At 34.0% G+C, this 23,616-nt stretch overlaps 1 protein-coding gene across 1 annotated transcript in view; it reads left to right on the top strand.

Annotated features, from left to right (window-relative positions):
* Nucleotides 1–23,616, top strand: part of VWA8 (von Willebrand factor A domain containing 8) — a 328,282-nt gene that overhangs the window by 116,019 nt on the left and 188,647 nt on the right. The window contains exons 15-19 of the mRNA XM_076009415.1: nucleotides 819–987; nucleotides 2,486–2,563; nucleotides 8,666–8,781; nucleotides 15,275–15,381; nucleotides 18,335–18,441. Of these exons, the coding sequence (XP_075865530.1) occupies nucleotides 819–987; nucleotides 2,486–2,563; nucleotides 8,666–8,781; nucleotides 15,275–15,381; nucleotides 18,335–18,441 (577 nt within the window). The remainder of the gene's footprint in view (nucleotides 1–818; nucleotides 988–2,485; nucleotides 2,564–8,665; nucleotides 8,782–15,274; nucleotides 15,382–18,334; nucleotides 18,442–23,616) is intronic.

The following is a 23,616-nucleotide window of genomic DNA, read 5'->3' as shown; positions in this document are numbered from 1 at the left end:
GTTAATAGCAATATGCCAGTTATGTACCTGTATTTTTGTTTCTCTGAAGATCTTGGCAAGTGATTGAGTTTCATCTCTTCTTCTCTTAGCAAGAAGTGTATCACCCTCTAAAAGCATATTTCTACTCAGTTTTTGAGTAGTGTTGATAAAAGCCAACAGTGTCACCCACATGATTAGATCATGATGAGGGGTTTTAGAGCCCTCCAAAAACAACTCAAGTAATTTCATAAACTGTGGGAAGTCTTATCTTATTCCTCTTTGTATCCTAGAATATTTATGTGCTTCCTCAGATTTCCTAGCATAGATTTCTAAAAGAGATCACTTTAAATATCATAACATTTCTTATAAAAAAGATACAATGACAAAAGAGTGAATTATATAAAGGTTCATTTTTTCCTGCCTTTTTAAGACCTAAGTATTTTTATTGCCAATCTAAATTTTAAATTCAATCTAACCCCTTATGGTGCTTAAATTTTCTGCACTGTAAAAAGTCTTTTCACCCTGAATTATTCTTCTTGGTCTTTCTATGATTGACATAGAGTGGGTTTCTAACAAGATAGGAGATTTTGAAGGGATTTTAAATAAATAAAGAAGGTATATGTAATGAATATGAACTGGATAGGATTTTATTTCAAGAGATTCTGGAGAAAATTTGTTATAGCATAACAACATATCAAAAGCAGTGGTTTGTGCCAGGGCTGGAGTTTCTTGAATGAATATTGTACATTTATTAGCAGTAAGTGATTATTTTGTTTATTCATCTTAGGTTCTTAGAATGTCTTACTAATGTAAATTCTTTTAATTCTTTTCCCTTGTAGATCCATTTTTCCTATCCATCCTTCCTTCAGGATCATTGCCTTGGCAGAGCCCCCTGTTATTGGAAGCACTACACAGCAGTGGCTGGGACCAGAATTCTTAACCATGTTCTTTTTCCATTACATGAAACCGCTTGTCAAAAGTGAAGAAATCCAAGTGATTAAGGAAATGGTAAGAGTGAGGCCAGCCTAGCGTATTTTCTACGCCTGTTCTCTTTTTAAGGTACTCTGATACATGCTGGAGCAGAGTTAGACATTTTTAGCTTTTACTTTCCATTTGCTCCCATATTTTCTCATATAATGGTATAGGTCAATGCTTCTCAAAATTTAACATTTTTCAGAATCTGGAGGGCTTGACAAAAACACAGATTTCTGGGTTCCATCTTTATAGATTTTGAGTCAGTAGATGTAGGATGGTACATGAAATGTATATTTGTTACAAGTTCTCAGGTGATGCTCATGCTGCTGGTCTGGGGAACACACATGGGGAACCACGGATGTGGGCTGTCTCTCCTCTTCCTTGTGTAGACACAGTTTTGGAATTCCTTTTCTTTTTATATTCAGCCAAAGATGACTATTTTAAGTTCCTACTGTAGTGGGAGGCCAGATATATTATGGTTTCTTAAATTTGATAGAAAATACAAAAATTTCTTTTGAAATACCAGAATGAGCTGATTAATTTTAGGCCTTCTTATGAGCATGGTTGTGAATAAGGGCATAGGCTTTAGAGTTCAACAACTTAGCTGTAAATGTCAAATTCACTACTTATTAGCTTCCAGATCTTGGGTAAATTAATCATAGTTTCTTCTTCTGAAAATGGGGATAATACTACATCTTACATAATAGCATCAATTTCAAGAATAAATGAGATTAAGTATATATGGAATAGAACTTAGAATTTTAAAAAATTCAAATTACTTAAATGACCAAAGAAACTCTGAGCAATATTTTTTTTGAAATGTTCACATTATCCCAGTCATTATGCTAGTATCTCTTTCTGATCTTTTTAAATTAAAGCCTTAAATTTGTTATTGCTTAAATAAAAATTGCTTATAGTCCAATTAATTTGATTGCTTGATTAAAGTTTGTTATAGTTGGGAGCAATCAATGTATGTTTTTTGGGTGACTGCTTTTCATAATTCACCAATATGTTGATTATACCCCTCACGTATGTATTTTTGGAAAAATGAACACTGTGGGTGTCCATTCTTTACACAAGCCTTCCTTATGTCACTTAGTAGACATATGTAAGATTGCTACTAAGTAAAGGAATTTGGTTTCAGTAAGAAAATGCCTAAGTTTATGCTTAAAATATCACACTGAAGCTAATAAAAGAGGAAATGGTAATATATGAAAAGTTTTTTTTATGGATACATCATATGCCAATTTTTGATTGAGTTAGAGGGTCCTTTCAGTTTCATCCTGGTGATAGAATTGTATATGAAGAGCGGCTTGTTTTTAGTTACCTGATTCCTAAAGAGAAAGCGGGGATTTCAGTGTTTCCTGAAAATTTGAATAAGCAACTTTATCTTAGTTAAATATGTAACTGATAATTAACTTTCTAAAAATGTACTTCTAATATTATTTGTTAAGTAGTCATAATTTCTGGTCGATTGGTCTGATGTCCCAATTTATTCTTTCTGTTTTTCCTTAATTCTCTCATAAAACAGGTCCCAAATATACCTCAGGAAGCTTTGGATAAATTATTATCGTTTACACACAAACTTAGAGAGACACAGGATCCAACGGTAAGTCCGGGCATTTCCCATGTTGAATTGACATTCTGCTGCTTTATTTTCTTAGACTTCAATGATTTAAAATCTATATTTTAAGCTGACGTTTTATACCTTATGCTATGCTTTGTCCTATACATATGTTTTACTTTGATTTTAGTGATTTTAACATTTCTTCTAGCTCCTACTGGCTCATGTTATAGAAAACAGCTTGTAGCTCTAGAGGAGTGCTTGGTATTATTCATGGGGTTTCTGCTCTGTTCCCTCTGTCTCCTATGCTGAGCAGTGTCATCTATTCTTATAGCTTCAAGTACCACCTCCCAGTTAATGCCTACATCTTTATCTTCAGCTTTAAACTTCACTTTTTTTTTTTATTGATTTTCATTTTTCCATTCCAGGACGGCATGTTGGGAAGATAAAGGGCTGTCACTCTTTAATTCTGAGTCACAGTGTTCTCATCTGTAAAATGGGAACAGTGCCCTCCTACCTCATAAAAAGGCCTCAGTGATTCAACATAAAAGTGGATGTAAAGAATCTCCTCCTCAATAGCTGCTTAATAAATGTTAGTTTCTTTCTCTTTTCAACAGAATCCTCTGAGATGACTATAAATTCATGTTACACAACTAAACTATCTTTCCTCTTTAAATGTATTCCTGTTCCTGATTCAATTCTGACTTTGTTAATAATCTGTCTCCTAAATTAGAAACTTTGACATCATTGTTGATTCCATGCTCTCCTACTGTCTTCACTTAATCTGAAAGCAAATCTCACCGATTTAACATCTTGATGTGTCATCTATTCTTTTACCTATTGTCAGTAATTGTCCTAGTATTGGATTTCACCATCTTTCTCCTGGAATATTGTTAGGTCCTCTTCATAGCTGTCTTCACCAATAATTCATTCATCTATTAGTTTCCAATTGTGGTTGTAACAAATTACCATAAGCTGGTAGACTTAAAGCAATAGAAATTTCTTTTTGTCTGGACAATAAAAGGCTAAAATTAGTATCAGTGAGCTAAAATGGAAGAGTCAGCAGGGATACACTCCCTTGAAGATTCCAGGTGATTATCTGTTCCTTGCCTCTTCTGGTTTTTGGTGGCCGCCAGCATTCCTTGACTTGTGGCCTCACTATGGCAATTCTTCCTCCATCTTCACATCCCCTTCTCCTCTGTGTGTCTGTGTCATATCTCCTCCCTACTCCCTCTTATAAGGGTATATAGGACCGCATTTAGGGCCCATCCAAATAATCCAGCATAATCTCCTCATCTCAAAATCTTTCATCTAATTTGATCTGCAAAGTCGGTTTTACCATAGAAGGTAACATTGACAGATTCCAGAGATTAAGATGTGGATATCTTTGTGGAGGACCGTTTTCTAGATGTCACAGGTTCCCTATTAATTTCCTCTGAGACCTCATCTCCAACTGCTTTCCCCCTTAGTCATTCTTTTCAGCTATACAGTAAGCTTTATTGTCCCTTGAATACACTGGTGCCTGCCTCCTTGAGGCTAGGTCTTACTCACTCATTCTTTTATTCCCATTTCCCAGCCTGGTGCCTAGCACATAGTAGACACTTAAATCTTTTATGAATGAATGAATGAATAAATTGATTAACTAATTAAAATTTTACTCTCCCTGAGAACATGTTACATTTTCATAAAAGAAATACTTCTTTGAGAGGAATAAAAGAAAAATAATTTTTCATAATTTCTAATGAGAACTTTCATATTTTTATACTGAGGTATTAATAATCATGCTAACATTAGAAAAACTCTTTGAGGTATGCTCTTAAACTGTATAACCATGGTAACTAAGGAAATGTGCTTCAAATCCTCACCCCCCCCTTTTTTTTGCAAGATAAAACTGCAGTGAGAAATTTAATGTTAAATATATTAGGAATTTTTTAATTAAAGTACATTCTCATTTTTTAATTGATAATAATGTGAGAGCAGAGATTCCCAAACTCTTTATTCAGCACTTAAATGGCTCAAAGTAAAGCTTAGCTCTGATTTTTTTGACCTTGGATATTATTTCAAAGCATTTTGGTGCTATCAAATAGAAGAGTTGGTGTTGTTCAAATTCATGAGAAATCCTTATTGATCACTGGAATGAAATGTGGAGGCTGAATTCAGTGTCATGCTTAGAGAGAGATTAGAATGTTATACCATAGAAAGTTGCCTTAGGTATAATAGGATTCTTGTCATGAGAATCCTCTGGTTGGAGTCATTTGTTAAACTTTTTTTATGATTGAAGTAGGAATTTTTCATGGTCCTGGGAATTAAGGATGGGAATTTCTGAGTTATTTTTAACTTTCAATACTTTTAATCATACTGGCTAAATTTTACCCTCAATTCTTCCTTCATTCTCATATCTAGTCAGTTGCCAACATTCTGAAATATTTGTTGCATCCTTTCTTTCCATTCTTGTTGCCATACCCTTATTGTAGGACTTTATACTTTTATAGGCAGGTTGTTGAGGTAGCTTTCTGTTTCCTGTTTCAGTTTTCTCTGTCCTTCAACTACTTTACATACTCCTGCTGATTGAAGTTAGGAATTAGGCCAATAATAAATCATCTTCTAAAATCATGTTACTGCTTTGCATATAACAAAAGTCCTATTGCCTTTAGGAATAAGGCCAGACTCCTCCAAATGTCCTTCACAGGTCTTTGTTGTTTGAGAGCAAGACTTCTAGTAGGACCCTGTCATGAAGCTGGGCTGGTTTCCTCATGTTCTACACATATTAGGTTATTAAGTATGAGATGTCTGATTTTCTTAAGTGTAAATATTAAGTTTGACAGTTGCTATCTCTGACATTTCACTTTGACACTTCTTGTTTTATTTTTATTGGGAAGGTACATCCTCAGTCTTTCAAACACACATTTTGACTCATGATTATGTTGCAGTTTTTTTTTAGAGCAATTTTTGTGAAACCATGGATAAGTCAAATATTGATTTTATTTTCGAATGAGTTCCATCGTGGAACTAATGCAGCATAGATAGCTCAAAATATCAATGGAGTGTTTGGGAAGGATGTGGCTAATGAATGAACGCACAGTACGTCGATGGTTTAAGAAGTTCTGTTCTGGTAATTTTAGTCTTGAAAATGAGCCACATGGGTGATCGGAGACCAAGGTGGATAATGATGATCTGAAAGCGGTGAAATTATTTCCACTTTCTTTAGTGGAAATGTATCCATCACAATCTATGTGTGAATTAGCAACAATGTTTGATGTTAGTATTCCAATGATATTGGACCATTTGAAACAAATTGACAAGGTAAAGAAACTAGATAGATGGGTTCTGCATAAATTAAACGAGCTTCAGAAGAGAAATCATCTCTAAGCTTGCCTTTCTTTGCTGTCATGACCTAAAAGCGAACCATTTTTATGCCGTAGTGTTGTATGTGATGAAAAATGGAATCTTTTGACAATTACAAGTGTTCAGCACAATGGTTAGATAAAGATGAAGTGCTGAAACACAGTCCAAAACAAATATTCATCCAAAAAAGCTAATGGTGTCTGCTGGTGGTCCTGTGCTGGTATTATCCACTGCAACTTCATGAAACCTAGTCAAGTGATTCCAGAGGATGTGGACTGCAGCCAATTGGATGAAATGATGAGGAAGCTGATGATTAAGTAGCTGAGATTGGTCAATAGAGACAGGCCAATCCTGTTGCCAGACAACACTTGGCCACATGTTGCACAAACAATCCTGCTCAAATTAGAAAGGCTGGACTTGGGTACCCTCTGTCATCCACTATACTCACCAGACCTTGCACCAACTGACTACCACTTCTAGGCTTTGGACCACTTCTTGCAAGGAAAAATATTCAGTTCTCAACAAGCTGTGGAAAATGCCTGTCATGATTTGATCACCACTCTGTGCCACTCACTTTCCAGGCTTCATCACTGGCATTAACAAGCTACTGTTAAGATGGCAAAACGGTTTCATTAGTTTAGGTGCATACTTAGATTATTTGTACTGTTTCCTGTTTGAGATACAATAAACTACACTTTTGATTTTTAATTGGACATTTCATATTTAATGACCTAATATTTCTATTCCTTTTGTTTTCATGCCTTTGGTCATAGCATTTCTCCTGCCCACTTGAACATTTTAAGCTCTTGTAGCAGTTGTCAACTGCTCCACTTATTTTAGCATTAAATTATATGCTACTTTGAGTTCTAATTTATGGTTTCTTGTATTTAAATATTGTCTCCATGTCGAAAATGCAAATTTATTGAAAACAAAGATTGACCAAATGTTTGCTTATAAATGAGTTATTTGAAACTTAGAATGTGTTTTTAATAGAAAAAAAGGATATCTCATAAATAGTGCTCATGCTCCCAACCTAGTTCCCAAAGGAAATATGATACTAATGTTGTAGTTGAAATATAATACTAATAACAGCAGACTAGCATCCCATGAAGCTGCGAAATACACGAGGAAGGAGAAATCAATTCATTTTTTTCATCTTTGAGACATATAGAGATGACCCTTAGGCAAAACTTTGAAATAAGCAAATGTACAGTGTGTCTTTGGCATTCTCCCCTCATCCATTCTGAACTTTTTGTTTAATTCCATAGAGTCCTTCTCCAGTGCCTCAGGTGTTCAGTGCCACTTTCCAGCCCTCTTCCACCTCTGTGACATTTCACTTTGACTTGCTCTGTCCTACCAAAGGTCCAGTTGCTTCAAAAGTGCTTCTCTTCTCTGGTTTTTAGTGAAAATCACTGCCTCATAATGCTGGTGATCTAAGTTAGAAATTAAGCCAGTAATTATCTGATTCATTACACTTATGCAAATGTGTAGATCTCATTGCTTTCCTCTGTTAGATTTTTTCATTTTTGAAGAGGCTAACTGATTTAATAATAATTGCTGCCATTTGTCAAGCACCTGTATTTATCTGACCTATGCTAAGCATTTTAGAATCATTTTCTGATTTAATCTTTATAACAACCTTAAAGATGACGGCATTATTATTGCCATTTTAAAGGAGAGGAAACTGAGGCTCGGAAAGGTTAAGGAATTTGCCAAGGTCACACAACTAATAAACGGGGGCATCATTTGTCTAATTCCAAAGCCTATAAACTTTACCATTACATTATGTTGGCAGCCAAAACAATTTCAACAGATTTCAAGTTCTGTGAAGAAGTATTTGTAGAGTACTTACCATGTCCTGAGTTTTATACTAGCAACTCTATTAGTAGGATTTGGGGAAGTGTAGGAAAACAAAATGAAATTATTCTGACAGTATAGGGGAAGGATTCCAAACAGCAAGATGCAATCCATGTGACAAACTGGTTGACACCTCTGTAGTCAGCAGCCTGAATTGTCCACAACTCCTTTTCAGAAAGCACAAATTTGCTCAATGCTCTAAGCATTTTCAGGATATCTTAACAGGTTGGCTTTGTGTAAGCAGAAAACAAAATGAACAAATATAAAGGCTATTTGTAACTCAGTTGTGACCTGTATTATGTACATCCTTCCTGCATCCAACGCCCTGCCCCGCCGAACTTAGCCCAACTAAAATAACTTAACTGAATTTAACTGATAAATTATTTTTATAGATTTTTTAAAAACCTATCTTCAAGGATATTTTAAGTGTAAATTGGTTTGGTTTATTTTTTTTTTTATTTTTTTTTTTTTTGAGACAGAGTCTCGCTTTGTTGTCCAGGCTAGAGTGAGTGCCGTGGCGTCAGCCTCGCTCAGAGCAACCTCAAACTCCTGGGCTCGAGCGATCCTTCTGCCTCAGCCTCCCGAGTAGCTGGGACTACAGGCATGCGCCACCATGCCCGGCTAATTTTTTATATATATATATCAGTTGGCCAATTAATTTCTTTCTATTTCTAGTAGAGACGGGGTCTCGCTCTTGCTCAGGCTGGTTTTGAACTCCTGACCTCGAGCCATCCGCCCGCCTCGGCCTCCCAGAGAGCTAGGATTACAGGCATGAGCCACCGCGCCCGGCCGGTTTGGTTTATTTTTAATTGTAATTCATTAACAATACATATTTAAGTTTGACCTTGTCCTTCAGAAATAATGAATTCTGTTGTGATACTCATCTACAGAGACTTTAGCAAGCTGAAACAAGACTCCTAACAGGCTGTCTTTGCCTTTTGCTAGGCACAGTCATTGGCGGCATCACTTTCTACCAGACAACTGTTACGCATTTCTCGTCGGCTGTCGCAGTACCCTAACGAAAGTCTTCACAGTGCTGTTACGAAAGCCTGCCTTTCCAGGTAAGCGCCTTCTCCTTTCTCACTCAATTCAAGTCTCTGGGTCTTTGCTAAAACTATAACATATGTTTAATTAATTGTCTATATTCACAGGTCTTAAAAAGGTATTGATCTAAATATACAGCTATTTAATATTTCAGCCTTACCCTCAGTTATTAGAACTTATTTTAGTATGTTATATTACCTTATTTAGGCATAACAACAATTTTAAGAGCTGTTTTATAGATGAGAAAACTGTCTAAGTCACTTATTCAAGTCCTGCAGTAGTAAAATAGTGGGGTTGGGATTTGAATGCTGGTTCATGTGTCTTTTGAGTTAGGGCTCTTAAGCAATACACTTATCGCCTCTCAAATTTGTACTGGAACTTTCCGTGCTTGATGATATTGCCTTGTTGGCTAAACTTAACAAAACTAACATTTTTTTCAGTCTACACTAACAGTTTTCATACCAATTGGGAAGTGATTATAAAACATTGGCTTATAGAATTTTCTTAAAGGATCACATTTACATGTAACTATTTTGAAAGAATAATAAAAAAATTAAGAACAATAGCCAATAAGCCCAAAGATGTCTTTCAGATTCTTTTCATATACTCTAGTAATTATCTTTATGGTGCTTATGCTTCTTGTTTGTTCATTCCTTAATAAGAGAAATTGAAAGATAATCTATTTTCAGTTTAAGAGAATCTGTATTGCCCTCTGTGACTCTTCAGTTTAGTGGACAAGTTTTCTTGTAGTTAAATTAAGCTTCTTGTGTTAAACTTCTTGTAAATTAAGCTTCTCCTCTCCAACGTCTTTAGAATAATTCTTTGAAAAACTAATAATTATGAGAAATAAAAAATTGATTTCCTTATTTTTTTAAGTAGAATATTAAACTTCCAAATGAAAATTGGAAAAATAATGCTTCAATTGCTTATTTTTCAGTTATGAACTGAAGAACATACAGAGAGATAGCTTCATTACCTACACAATATTTTATCGGGACTTGGTTATAGGTATGAGATCATAGAAGTAAATACAGAATGCTAAGTAATATACACAGTTTGGGAGTCTAAATGAAAATAATACTTTAGTTTTATTAGAATGAAATAATGATAGCCAAAGCATTCTACAGTCTGTTAGATATACCCTGGTAGTTGAATCAACTTTCAATTTGCAGGCTGGGTACCGTGGCCTCATGCTGTAATCCTAGCACTCTGGGAGACTGAGGCAGGAGGATCACTTGAGCTCAGGAGTCCGAGACCAGCATGAGCAAGAACTACACCCCATCTCTACTAAAAAAAACAGAAAAATTAGCTGGGCACGGTGGTGCAAGCCTATAGTCCCAGCTACTCGGGAGACTGAGGCACTAGGGTCCCTTGAGCCCAGGAGTTTGAGGTTGCTGTGAACTATGATGATGCCACCGCACTCTAGCATGGGTGACAGAGCAAGGCTCTGTCTCTAAAAAAAACCAAAACCCCCAAAACAAAAAAAAATCCTTTTAGTTTCTCTTATTTAAAAAAGCAAATAAAAATACTAAAGTGAGACTTGATCTAAAAAATAAACAAGAGTGATCAAAGTTTGAAGAAAACCTAAAGTGGCTAAGAATATGGAAGGCTGCCAAAGTTTAGTTTATTAATAATTCATTCACACAGCCTATATAGAAAATGTGAGAACATTTTAAATAAAGCTCAGAGAGAATTAAGAAATGAGTTTCTGTCAGATGTGTTATTATCTCCTTTGGACAGATATTCAATTCAATATGGAAAAGTAATTTCAGAATGATTCCATATTTCCTCTATTTGAAGCATAAAACTTAATGGATCTCTTCTAAGACCAAATATTTTTTAAATGTATAGAACTACTTCTCAGCCTCATTACTAACGAGATGAAATGTAAAGCAATAATCAGCCATGGTTTTATACTTTAAAAATTTTTACTTATAAAACTTAAAATTTTTTGTGAGTTGAAGGGAATGGAATTTCATCACTACTGTTGTGATGGAACTTTCATCACTTTAGAGTTGAACTCACAGTATCTTCATGCCTAAATATATTAATACTCCGATTTGACAGCTCTGCTTCTTGATTGATATCTGCCTCAGAGATAGACTTAACTGTGTATATAAGGAGATATATAAAAGAATGTTATTGCATTATTGTTTGTAACAATGAAAAACTGAAACAAACTGTCCATCAGTAGGGAATGAATATATCAATTTATATATTCATTCCCTACTGATGGACAGTATGAGATCAAATACTGTATAGTAGTATAATTTAAGTAAACTACGTATATCCACAATTGTGTATCATGACAACTTAATAATAAGTGAAAAAAGCAAACTGCAGATGAAGATTTGGTGTATGTTGCCATTTGTATAAAGTGTTAAATACAATAAACAGCACAATATATTTTTTACTCATTCATACTTACAGAGCAAAATTTAAAAATATGAACAAGAAATGCACACCAATTTTAGGGTTAGAGTTACTTTTAGAAATGAAGAGGGATGAATCGAATACTTAATATTCTCTGTAATTTTCTGTAATATTCTCCGTAATTTTCTGAAATACTGAGATATTTAATAGTTTAAAAATTAAAAAATAAAAAATGCTTATTTTTCATCCTCATACATTTTTCAATGAATCAAATAATCAACTAATTTTTTCAGTTTTATCAACTGACCACAGTAAAAGTCTGTTTTCTTATCACCTCCTGACCCTTTTGGCTATAAATTAATAGTAAAAGAGCTATCTTTTTTATGCATCATCTGTTGACTTTAGCAAGGCTATAACATTAAAATCCTTTTTATTAACTATCTCTTCAGAATAACACAATGCCAGGAAGAAACCAAAATATTATTGGTGCATAAAGTGCTTTATTTATTTTTTAAATGACCTCATTCCATATTGAAGCAGTGAAAAAGAACTGAATTTTGTGGAAAATTTTAAAACAAAAATTGATATAAGTTATATCATACATTTTTTATTAAGCAAACAAAGTCAAAAGAAATTATCCAGCCTAAATGTATTAAACATTAAATTGATTAAATATTAACTAGGTTTGTTTTCTTATTAAGTTTTTAAAATATTATTCATTTATTTGTTTATGCCAATTAAATCTAGATTGCAACAGTTTTTATCTGAAGTAACAACTCCCTAAGCACTTCATTCTCATAGCCTATAATATGGACTTCAACTCTTGGAGCTTGAGACATAATTCATTTTCTAGATATTTGAAAACCTGAGACACCACAGGGAAATAAATTTAGAAGATGAGGAAATTTTCAGGTATTTTGTATCCGCAAAATGCTTATATTGTAGAAGAATTAATTAGAAGTTCCTGTATTAAGAGTTCTACTTCATTCAAATATTTCGTATTCCATTAACTTATTTACTTCTGGAAAATTTGGGGATGATAATTCTTTAGCATAGAAGTTTTGGGCAGAGTTATAAGAATTTAATCAGAAATGAAGATTTAACTGTCTTTAGTATTAAGGTTATGAGCAAAGTATTCTATTTATCAAAAACTCAGTTTACAACTAATGGACACGGTGAGCATTGTAGAGGGGAAGGCCATGGCTCTAATCCTCGCTTGGATGAGGCAATGACATAAAATGTAACCAAAATGTTTGTACTCTCATAATATCCTGAAATAAAAAAAAAAAAAAACTTAGTTTATATACATTTTTCACAAATTCCCTTGTGGTATAAAATGAATAACATCTATATAAAATTTTCATTGTTTAAACTGTTAGCTAATTAATTTTTAAAAATTGCAAGCCTAATAGAGCATCATAAACAGTATTAAGTGATTATAATGGTCATTGTTGATATGAATTTTTTTGTTTTCTTGAAGAATGATTTTGCTTGTAGGAAAAACTATTCAGAGATTTATTTTTTATTTTAAAAACTGACATTCAATTTTTTAATGCTATAATTTAAAAAAATATAGATCTTTAGGCTTTTCTGTTCATTCAACTAACTCTGTAAGTCTGTCCGATATTAACACTCACTTTAAAGGGCCTTTGAAAAATATTTCATCACATTTATAAAACTTTGCTAAATTAAATACTTTCACATGTTTGAAACTGTATTAATATATTTTATATATTCTGTTTCCTTTTAAGGACTTCAGATGTCTCAATTAACAAAACTTTCTTGAGAAATTAATGCACAAGTATAACAAATTTATAAATAGGATGAACCATAAGTTATCTTAAATGTTCCAATATTGTTTGAAAATGTAAGATTTACCAACATAAATTAATTAATTAATTACACATTCTAAATAGAACTCAAAGATTGCCTGATGTCCACTGAGCCTCTCAAATCTTTTTCTCTCACTCTTCCTATTAGTCTTTTTCTCTCAGGGCTGGTAATTTGAGAGCATTCCCTGCCCTTACAGCATACTGCTGTCTCCTGCTGCTATTTTATTCCTTAATCTAAAGAGCCAATCCTATTCCTGTGACAGAGACACAGTTATTTGAGTTAGCCTATGGTAACTACTATATTTCTGTTTCTGGATTTCCCAGAATATAGTTGAATCTTTCCTTGGTTTTTCTTATAACCAAGCCCTGACAAGACTACAGGCTTTCCAATTCATTTTTTGCTTGTGGTAAAGAATGATAAATATAAAAGTCACCAGGATGTTCATAATAGTGATAAGTACACCAAGAATATTTGAAACACGATGTGTGCTTGCTTTGGTTATGGGAGGGTAGGATAGAAGGACTGATATTTCATACATTCATTTATTTACTTACTTTACCAAAGATCAGGGAAAGAGAAGAAAAAATAAGTAGAAAATATCAGTGAGCAAATGGGAAAGGAGGGGGTTAACTAATCCCTTGAAATCTAGGAATATAATAAGGGTTGGCCTCACACCACCTGATATGCTTCATTCTCCTTATTTGTTGAGTGGGCCAATATCTTTTTAGAATTTAGGTTCTAGATGTACATATATTTCAACTTCCATGCTACCTCTGATTATTTGATAGTGCTGTGTGCTAGATTGAGAATAATCGTGAAGCATGTTTAATATCAGCAGGAAAGAATGCCTTATTATTAGCAAGCAATGCCTGCCACTGCTTTTGTAAGGGAGGCATATGGGCCATTTGTAGGCTTTGGAGGGCAATCTAGAAATGTTGCAGAACAGGACTAATGTCAGGATGTGTTGACAGACAGATCATGTAGATGTCAGGGATGTCTGGGAATAGCAAACAAGCCTAACCTTGAAAGCAGTCATTGCCAGTCAAGGTGGTCTGATAGGAATAATGGAGATGTAGCTACCGGGCCTAATGTTACCAGACCAGACTCTAGTTTGTGGGGTAGTGGTGAGAGGAAGTTTGGGCTGGGTCCAAGACAAGGACTCAGGAAACAGGATAAAAGCCCAGTTTGGGGGCTGGAAGATAAGGTGAAGGCTTAGTTTTGAACAGCAAGCTAATGATCTAAGAATTATGATGAAAGGTCATAGATGAGCAACTGTTAAGTTGGATTTGATACTGAACTGAAGAGCTACTGACCTAGAGCTGTATAAATTCCCTTATCCTAACCTAGCACCAAAATGAAGCAGTAGGTAAGAGGTAGTGTCAGATATGCAGATTGGAATATCATAGGGACAGGAATCTTGACAATTCTTTTACATGCTTGTCTATTGGCTATTTCACTCACATCAACCTCTCCTCTGCTGGAGCTTAGGCTCAAGACTGTGCGAACTATTAATACCACCAAAGATTTAGAAATGTGGAGAACCTAAATTAGAGGTGATATGTTCTTGGTATGTTTATTTGGAACATTGTCTCATATAATGATTAGTTTATAGTAGTATAGTACAGGTAGCCGTGATTTAAAATCATTTCTTTGGGCTCACTTGGGATCATGAATTCTAGATATAACTTTGTGTGGTGGGAAACTGTTTCATGTTTCAAGCACATGATACTCATAATCTGTTTGTTTTGAAGAATGTCTGTCACTCACCAGATTGTTGTTTTGACAACATACATATAGAATAGATGAGCAAATATTTTTCTATGGAAGGATAAACCAGGCTGGATAATCTTAAATTCATTCAATAATTTGTGTTAGAAAGTAAAGAAAACCTCATTAATTCACCTCCGCTGATCTGAATGTGTGATTGCCAATTTAGAACAGGCTAGAGTGTTGTTTTACCTATTTAAGAAAATTTGATAAGCCAGTTAAATAGTAAACAAGATTTATGAGGTATACTAAATCCACTAAAGAAAGCAAATTATTTTAAATATTGTTCTGCAAAATGTACATATATGAGTACTGCTAGTTACAAATAAGCTTTACTTTAAAGGAGATGCCATAAACATACAATTCATACATAAAGTTTATATTTATTCTAAAATTTTGCATGATTTGGATTTCACAGGTCCAGACTAATCTTCCTTAATTGGATGTAATTAGTAAAGGGGTGCATGTGTATTTTAAAAGATAGTTAAGAATCACAGAATGCCTTGACTTTATCCATTCTTCTCTCCCTCCCCCCAGGTTTCTACCAAGCCTTGCTAGGTTAGCATTAGAAAAAAATCTGGCAGATGCTTCAATAGAAATAAGTACTAATGACAATGTGGAACCAGAACTGAAGGATTACAAATGTAAGTGTTTGGTTCTTTTTTAAGTGAAATAATAAACATTAAACATTTGATGCTATTTATAATTTTAAATTCAATAAAAATATTTTTGTTTGCATCCATTTTGTTTTATGTGTTAGGTTGCAGAAATGAATCTGTTAGTATTTTTTTGTTTTGAAGTTTGAAAACCACTTATAAGTTAAATCAGAGAGTATTTACTTTATTTTCGTATATACTAGATACAGTTCCCCCTCCCTTAAGTCACAATTGATAGTAACATATTAAAGGCTGTGAGAATTCTTGCTGTAAAACAACTTGTCTAATTTCGATGATTGTATTTTTCCCAAATGTATTTCACCAATGAATCTAGAATTCTGTTTTCTTTCTACAACATATTTTGAGGGCCACTAATATCCTATGGTACATGTTTGGGAAACTTTTCTAGGTCATTACAGACTAAAATAATAATCAGAATACCATTGCAAGCCTCCTTCCATTTCTACCTGTATTATCTTTTATGGTAGTTTTCTTCTAGAAAACTGTAAATATAATTTTGAGTTTTGGAGAGATTTAGCTCTTCTTGTAAAAGTCCCCTATTCTTCAATTAGAGCACTTTGAAAGTGCTTCAGTTTTTTAAAATGTAATTACCTATTTTATCAAAACATCCAATGTGTGACCACTCTCCGAAGGAGACTATTGTGGCTCTCTTTGTAGTAGATGTTTTTAATAGTCAAGGCTACACAGAGACAATAACTTGGTATTAACGAAATAAGATGACTTTTTAGAGTAAAATTATAGACTTGGCATACCAATGGATCTGAATACAGATATGCAGAGCCAACTCAAAGAGACAGAGTAACTCTGGGACTTGTAATCTCATAATGTTGTTTGATTGAGTGTATTAACATATCCAAAGAAAGACTGCCATTCAGACTGTAGATTGTGTGGTCTCAGTTACAGGCCAGTGTTATTAGTGCCCAGCTAAGCCTTCTATAGGTGATAAGGCACCTAAGTGAAGAGACATTTTACTTCTCTGGTTCCATTCAATGTTAAGGCAATCTCTCATGGAGAATTCATTTAATTAACTTTCCTTGGTCAGGGTCTATCCTCACAAAACGGCTTTCTGATGAGGATTTCGCTTTCTAATGCAGGTCTCCCTCCAAATAATATACTGGTTGTCGCAACCAGTGTATCACATAGTCCATGTGAAAGTTGCAGTTTTCATTTTGCTGTAATAGTTTGCAATTCTGATTTTATATCAGAATATATATATAGAGAGAGAGAGAGAGGGAGAGACCAGAACATATGTCTTTAATATTCTCCTGAAAGTCAGATTTGCCATTTAGTTGTGATGACAAAATCAGGTTTAGAGCCTGCTAGGCTGAGGACTTTGACAAATTTACCAAAATCATTCCATCCTGTGAGTGTCTTAGAAGATAGCCAGATTTCTCCTAGAGAAATCACCATTCTATGAGTGCATTACCCTTTATGAGCTTGAAATTTTAATAATAAACATTGGCTGAGTGAATTAAATTGTCTTAAAGCCCCAAATCTATTGAGTGAATATGTTCCAATAAACTAAACCATAGATAGCATCAGATGCTGTTTGAATCTGAAATTATATGTGTCATCTCAGGCAACATACAAGTATATAGTAGATTCACTGACACATTTCTGTTCTTTCCCTTTACACTTTTATGTCTATTTCAGAGGTCTAATGGTAGTAAATAAATAGTAAACTCTCAGTGTGACTGCTCATGGTTTTCCTTTTCTATTGAAGGTTATTGTTAAGATCTACTGTGCTTTGGCAAATGTGTAGCACTCATAAACAGGGTGACAGTTTAATTATTTTTAGCTCAAAATTGTTCACAGTATTCCATAGAAGCAAATGTTGCTTTCCCCCCTTGTCTTTCAAAATGCTTTAGTACAAAAATAGCATTCTAGAGGAGAAGCAAACTGTAATTTTCTTATTTGAAGTAGGAAAAAAAGAGATGGATGAATTGTTTAAGGCATTGTAATTGTGTATCTGCTTGCTTGGGTATTTCCACAGGATGGAATATTATTCAGAGTCAAAAGATTGAATATACATTACATGGTAGAAAAAATGTCAGACTGCTTCAAGCTGTACCCTGGGTGATTTTAAACAACTTACTTTAATGTGTATTCTTCTTAGTATCCTCATAATTCTTGCCTCATTAGTAAGAGAATTATATGAAATTATATGAGAAAAAACTAGATGAAGCTCCTAGTTTGTGATCTGGTACATAGAATGTCCTCAGTAAATGATAGCTTCTATTATTGGGATCATTAGCAATTACTACAATACTGCTATTAATGTTATTGACCTTGGAACATGTCAGACAGTGAACAAGTGTATGTGGTTAACATAGGGAATACACATGAGATATGTTCCTTGATTTCAAGAAACTTACTATTTAATTTCCTGGTTTCAAGGAGCTCATAATCTATTCTAGGCCAACCTATTAACAGCAAATAGGGCACAATACGATAATAATTATTACAGGTTAATTGTGTAGAACAGAGGTGTCCAATTTAGCTCAGTGTCAGAACCACCTTGGTGCTTATTTGAAAACATAGATATGCTAGACCACCCTTGAAAATAGTAATATAACAGGTCTGGGGTAGGTCGATCCATCTGTATTTTTTACTAGACCTCTGGGGGATTCTCTTATAGGGTTTTTCAATGGATGAGCCCTAGAAAATGATATTCAAAGTATTTCAGAAATTTTTAATGGCTATTTGGCTTATGTATATGTTATAGTCTCTGACCAAACAAGCTGAGTGTAGAGCTATGATGCTTTATCACCACCTTCAAGCTTATTTCTTTAGATGTTAGATTGAAATTCCTTGAAGAACCCACAGGTATTATAGAAGCTGTATTGCATTCTATGTTAGGAGGCTTGGCTTCTCTGAGGACAGTGCTCTGAATAATCCTTGTCTTGTGTGGAATGTTTAGGTGAAATCACATCTGGATCTCTGAGGATTGGTGCTGTTAGTGCACCAATCTATAATGCCCATGAGAAAATGAAAGTGCCTGATGTTCTGTTCTATGACAACATTCAGGTAAGAGCATTGCTTTGTATTCTTAGATAAATCATTTACATTGTGATAGTAAACTCTGGAAATCAATGTGTAATTATTTTTGTAATTCCCTAAGTTCAATTTAGATAATGCATAATAAAGTATTGAACATATTTTATTAAGACATTATAAAACAAAACTCTTTCCTTTCCAGAGATGCTTGAAAATTGGAGGAGTTGTTGCTATGATTAGGATAATACATTTTATATACACACATGTACACATACTGTACTTAAGGTAAATAACATGAATACATTATTAAATTCAAAACATAAAAGAGCTACTCATTGTCTCTTTTCCTTGCTTGTTATATCATTTCAGTAGTTCAAAGAGAGTTATGTCCTGTGCATCTTTTTCTCATACTCTTTTCTTTTTCTTGAAAGTTTTTAGTGTTTTTCTTTTCTTTCCTTTTTCTTTTTTTTTTTTTTAAGGGATGAATGTAGAGAATTCCCCACACTTATAAACAATAATTATGGGCCTTCAGTTAAGGCATAGAAATAAATTTATACCTAGAAAGCTTTATGGTAGATGTTTAATAAGAATTTTTTAGAGAAAATTATCCCCAATATAAAAGTCTTTTTCTCTTTCAAATTTTCTGTCAAGTGGTTATATGTTTCTTTTATAATAAAAAACATACTTAAATTTTTCTATAATACTTAGTCACTAATCTTCATGTAAATAATCTTATAAATTACAAATGATGTTAGAAGAATTTGGCTTTACTATTTTTACTGTGTTAAGGAGTTAGCAAAATTAAAGTAAAATTTCTTGTTTAATCTGCCATTCCCCAATTTTGTTGTTTAATGAGTACCATCATTTATATCCCAAAATTATATTAACAGTGTAAGTATCTAGACAAATATTCTTCTTTCTCAATAAAAATCTTGGTTAAAAATTTTTGAAATCTTTCAAAACTGTGACTATTATCTATGATATAGAAAAAGGTATAAGCTGGGCTTGCTTTTATTCACTCTATAGCCAATGAACTAATATTATATAAGTTTTATTTTCCTTCCAGAGAATGCTCTTGAACAATCAGTAGACAACCAAACAGAAAAAAAAATTACTTATAAGACAGAACAGAGGAAAAAAAAAAAACTTGCCTATCAAATAAAGACAAAAACATGACTGTAGGGAAAATATACTGTTTCCAAGCATTGATGGTATCACACTATATTCATGTAGTGGAAAGGAACAAAGAAAAAAAAGCATCAGGATACTGTTATAAGTGACAATTTGAAAAACTCCATGGTAGCAAAGGTTGAAAAGACTTCACAGGATATAAGAATGTAGGAAATTCAGTAGCAAGCAGCAAAGAACCATTGTGCCCTTGAACACAATGTCTGTTGCCATGGTGTTCCTGACATAGACATTGAGGACTGCAGGGCTGCTGTGAACTTTACACAGTGGCCCTGAGGGACTTTTTGTAAGCTGTCTCTAAGCGTACTTTCTCTTCATAAAACATTCTGAATTAACCGTTAATGAAAATTTTCTAGCTATCCCAATTCTAGGGCCAGTAGCTTGATTAAATTTGCTTCCATTGTGTATATTACTATTTCCTTTTATGTTGTTTCATCTTTGAAACAGCAGTCTTCAGTGCTTATTGCAGATTTAGGTGTTTCTACACCATCTTGTTCTATACCCTCTTGTCCCCATACCACATTGTGTTGAAATTGATTTTTTTAAATGTGTTTTTTCATATCACTAAAGCAAAACCCTGTGTTTTCTTTGTTTTCTATCTCCAGCAAATAACAAAGTACCTGGCACATAGTAACTGCTAAGTAAATGTGTTGTGTGGATTAATGAAAGAATGAATATGATTTTGAATGTTCATGATAAAGGGTATTATTTTATTAAATCTTTCATTAAGGAATATTATACTTGCAGCAGTAAGGAGAACTTGGACGAAAGAGAGATTAATAGCTTCTTAATAAGCCTGAGGAGTTTTAGATCTGAAAGAATTTTAAAATATCTAAAATGTGTCAGGCCTTCTCCTAAGGTATTAGGAAATACAGATTAAAATATATACACAAGCATATGTAACTCTAGGACTCAAATTGCTCATAGTCTAATAGAGGAAACAGACAAGTGAGTACATATAGTTGCTACTCAATGTGATAAAGTATGTGTAGGTTACTATGCTAGCAATGATGGGATGAAGGGCTTAGATTGGAATGATCATAGAAAATTGGTTAACTGGGCAAAAGTAGGAGAGTCCCACAGGTAGAGAGACTAGCATTTGCAGAGACTTGGTTATATGAAAGGGTAGCTCATTTAGGGAGCTACGTATAACTATTATATTAATAATTGTCACTGATGCAGTTGAAGCTGCAAATGGAAGAGTATCAAGAGATGAGGCTGGTGAACTAGGAAAGGGTCAGATCATCTGGGCCTTGTTGATTTGTATTCTATTTAGAAGAATGAGGAAGTCATTGAAAGATTTTAAGCACAGTTGTACTTTTGCTAACTTTGCTTTTACTCTTTAATGTTGTCTAGGGGTTAGACCAAAGCAAAGAGAAACTGGTTAGGTCATTATTGCAATAGTCCAGGTGAAAGTTATAAAGGATCTGAACTAAGGAGATGACAGTAGGACCACAGTGGAGACACATTGCAGGCCTGTTTAGGAGATAGAGTCAGTGGAGTTTTTTGTTAGATGAAAGACAGAGATTCTTTCTCAAGGAGTTCATAGTCCGGTGGGAGAGTAAATAGAAAATTTTTCTAAATTGTGTCCATAACTGGGGCACTATAGGAGAAGGAGAGTTGTAGGACATGAGGCTGAGACTAGATTAACAATGTAAGGAATGACCTTTGTTCCTAAATTATTAGGAGTCACTTAAGGAATTTTGGAAATATAAAGTGACAGGATTTTGAAGAAAGAAATGATATGTCAGTACCGTAAAAACACATTGGTTCAGGGAGAGACTGAAGTTAGAGAAGCTAAATCAGCTAATGAAAATCTAGGCCAGAGATGATAGAAACCTGAATCAAAGCTGTGGAGAAAGAAAAGAAAAGATAGCTATGGTTGAATTTGGTGGCTTTACAGCTCAGATTTGGTGTTTAGTTGGATCTTGGTAAGGGAGGAATAAGGTGCGCAGGCAGCTGGGGTTTGGTGTGGTGGTAGAAAATGATGCTGTTAATTGGGAAAAAAAGATAGAAGATAAAGAATGAAGTGGAGGAAATAAGCTGAGTAATAAGCTGAGTTTTAGATGCGTTGAGTTTTGGAGATTGGGGAATGACCAGTGGCTTAATGGTCACTTAGAAATACAGGCTGGAATTGAGGAAGAAAGTCTTGCTATTGAAGATCAGTGTAGAGTTGGTAGTTGAAGCCATGAGATAGATGAGAAAATTTAGGGAGCAGAGAGTCAGAGCATGGTCCTCAAACACTGACATGTGGGTACTCAACACTGCACACAGTCCTCCTCCAACCCTCAGGTGGGGGCCCGGGTACCAATAGGCAAAACCTGTTCTGCCTCACACTGTGACAACAAAGGGAAGCATGTAAAAGGTAGAAAGAGAGAACAAATGGTGGCACTGTGGCCAAAATCAATATCTAAGGAAGTGCTACAAGAAGATCCAGCCCAGAGGACTATGGAGAGAAATGTTAGGGAGGTAGGAGGGAATCAGGAGAAACAGACAATTAGGGGAAGAGGCTTTGAAGAAATTGTCTACAGTGCTAAGTGAGCCAAGAGATTAAGAGAAGAATTATGTTGGCAGTGACTTTAGCATTAGCTAATGTTTGTTAATTTGAATAATCTAGTTAGATATAATGAGGGCACAAAGTAGGAGGACATGAGAATAGTAAAGAAGACAAAATACAAATATTTTTTAATTATTTTACATTGCTTTTTTTACCTGGCTATGCAAGTGTTCATTCCAAATTTTCTATATATTCCTCATGCAGATTAGCCCATTTATTCCTGGAAGAACTTAGTGTTGTCTGGAAATTGGCACTGACTTTTCATCTTAGTGAAAAGGAAGAAGTCTCCAGACTGTTTTACCACCAGAACTCAGATGTGCTAGGGTTCCCTTTTATAGGGTAACCATACATCTCAGTTCACTTAAGATAGTCTCTGTTTATACTTGTTGTCCTCGCATAATTATTAATAGTGTTTCTTTTTATTCTTAAAAGTGTTCCAGAATGGACAATAAATGGATATGCTCACCTTACTTCAAGCCTTGCTAAAACTCTAGCTTCCTGGTATATCTGAAAGCATTCTAAAAAATGCATTTTAAAAACTACCAAGACAAACATCAGGGAATACTCATTTGTTCTTGAAGGAGCGAAAAAACTTTCTCAGTTTTTCTTCGTAAGAGAGAAAATCTGAAAGAAAATATTGTTAAATTAGATAAGTAAAAAGAAAAATTTCAAGATATTAAAAAAAATACCATAAACTAAATTTAAAAAAGGAAAATCAGGTGGCACACTAGAAGAATGTCTGCAGTGTATATTAGATGTGAAGGGGTTACTTTGCCTTTTTACAAATAGGGAACTTTAGTGCTCATTAAGTACTTAATGAGACTGCTATTGACTTGATAGAGAAAATCAAGAGAAAGTACTAGGAATAGTAATTGTGCTGGAATGTAGGTCTCCCCCCAAAACCCCAATGAGTCTTTGTGACCTACTTATGAGTGTCCTGTATCTCAAAATAAAAGAGAGTGATGTTATTTCCTCTGTGGCTATTATGAACAAATTTAATCTTGTTCTTTTATCATATTGTATCATAATTCAAATAAAAACAAGTAGAAAGTAAATAATATATTTTTAATTCTAAAGCTATACATAGCTTTAAAGGTAATGGTTAGGAACAAGTCAGTGTAAAATGGTCCATGGCAATCTTCAATTATTTTAGGAAGCCTTTGTAATATTTACATTAGCAAGTGTCAATTTAAACATTATATTAAGTTGCAAGCCAACTCTACCTAGTTTAATAAGTGAAAAATAGTTGAATTATAAAAACTCTTCGAAATATTGGTCAGTCGCTTAGTCTTGCTCAGGTGGACTATTTTAAGTTTTCAGTATCAGTGACCTAATTGGTTATATAACTTATAATGACAGCATTAATTTTGTGTTTTTTTTTTTAAAAATCAAAACATTTGATTTTGTTTATCATAATGTTTTACATTCCATGATGATATCTATAGTTAATTGTCTTACTT

This window comes from Microcebus murinus, chromosome 13 (genome assembly GCF_040939455.1).
Source record: "Microcebus murinus isolate Inina chromosome 13, M.murinus_Inina_mat1.0, whole genome shotgun sequence".
NCBI classification, from domain to species: domain Eukaryota; kingdom Metazoa; phylum Chordata; class Mammalia; order Primates; family Cheirogaleidae; genus Microcebus; species Microcebus murinus.
This window is presented reverse-complemented; position numbering and strand designations above follow the sequence as displayed.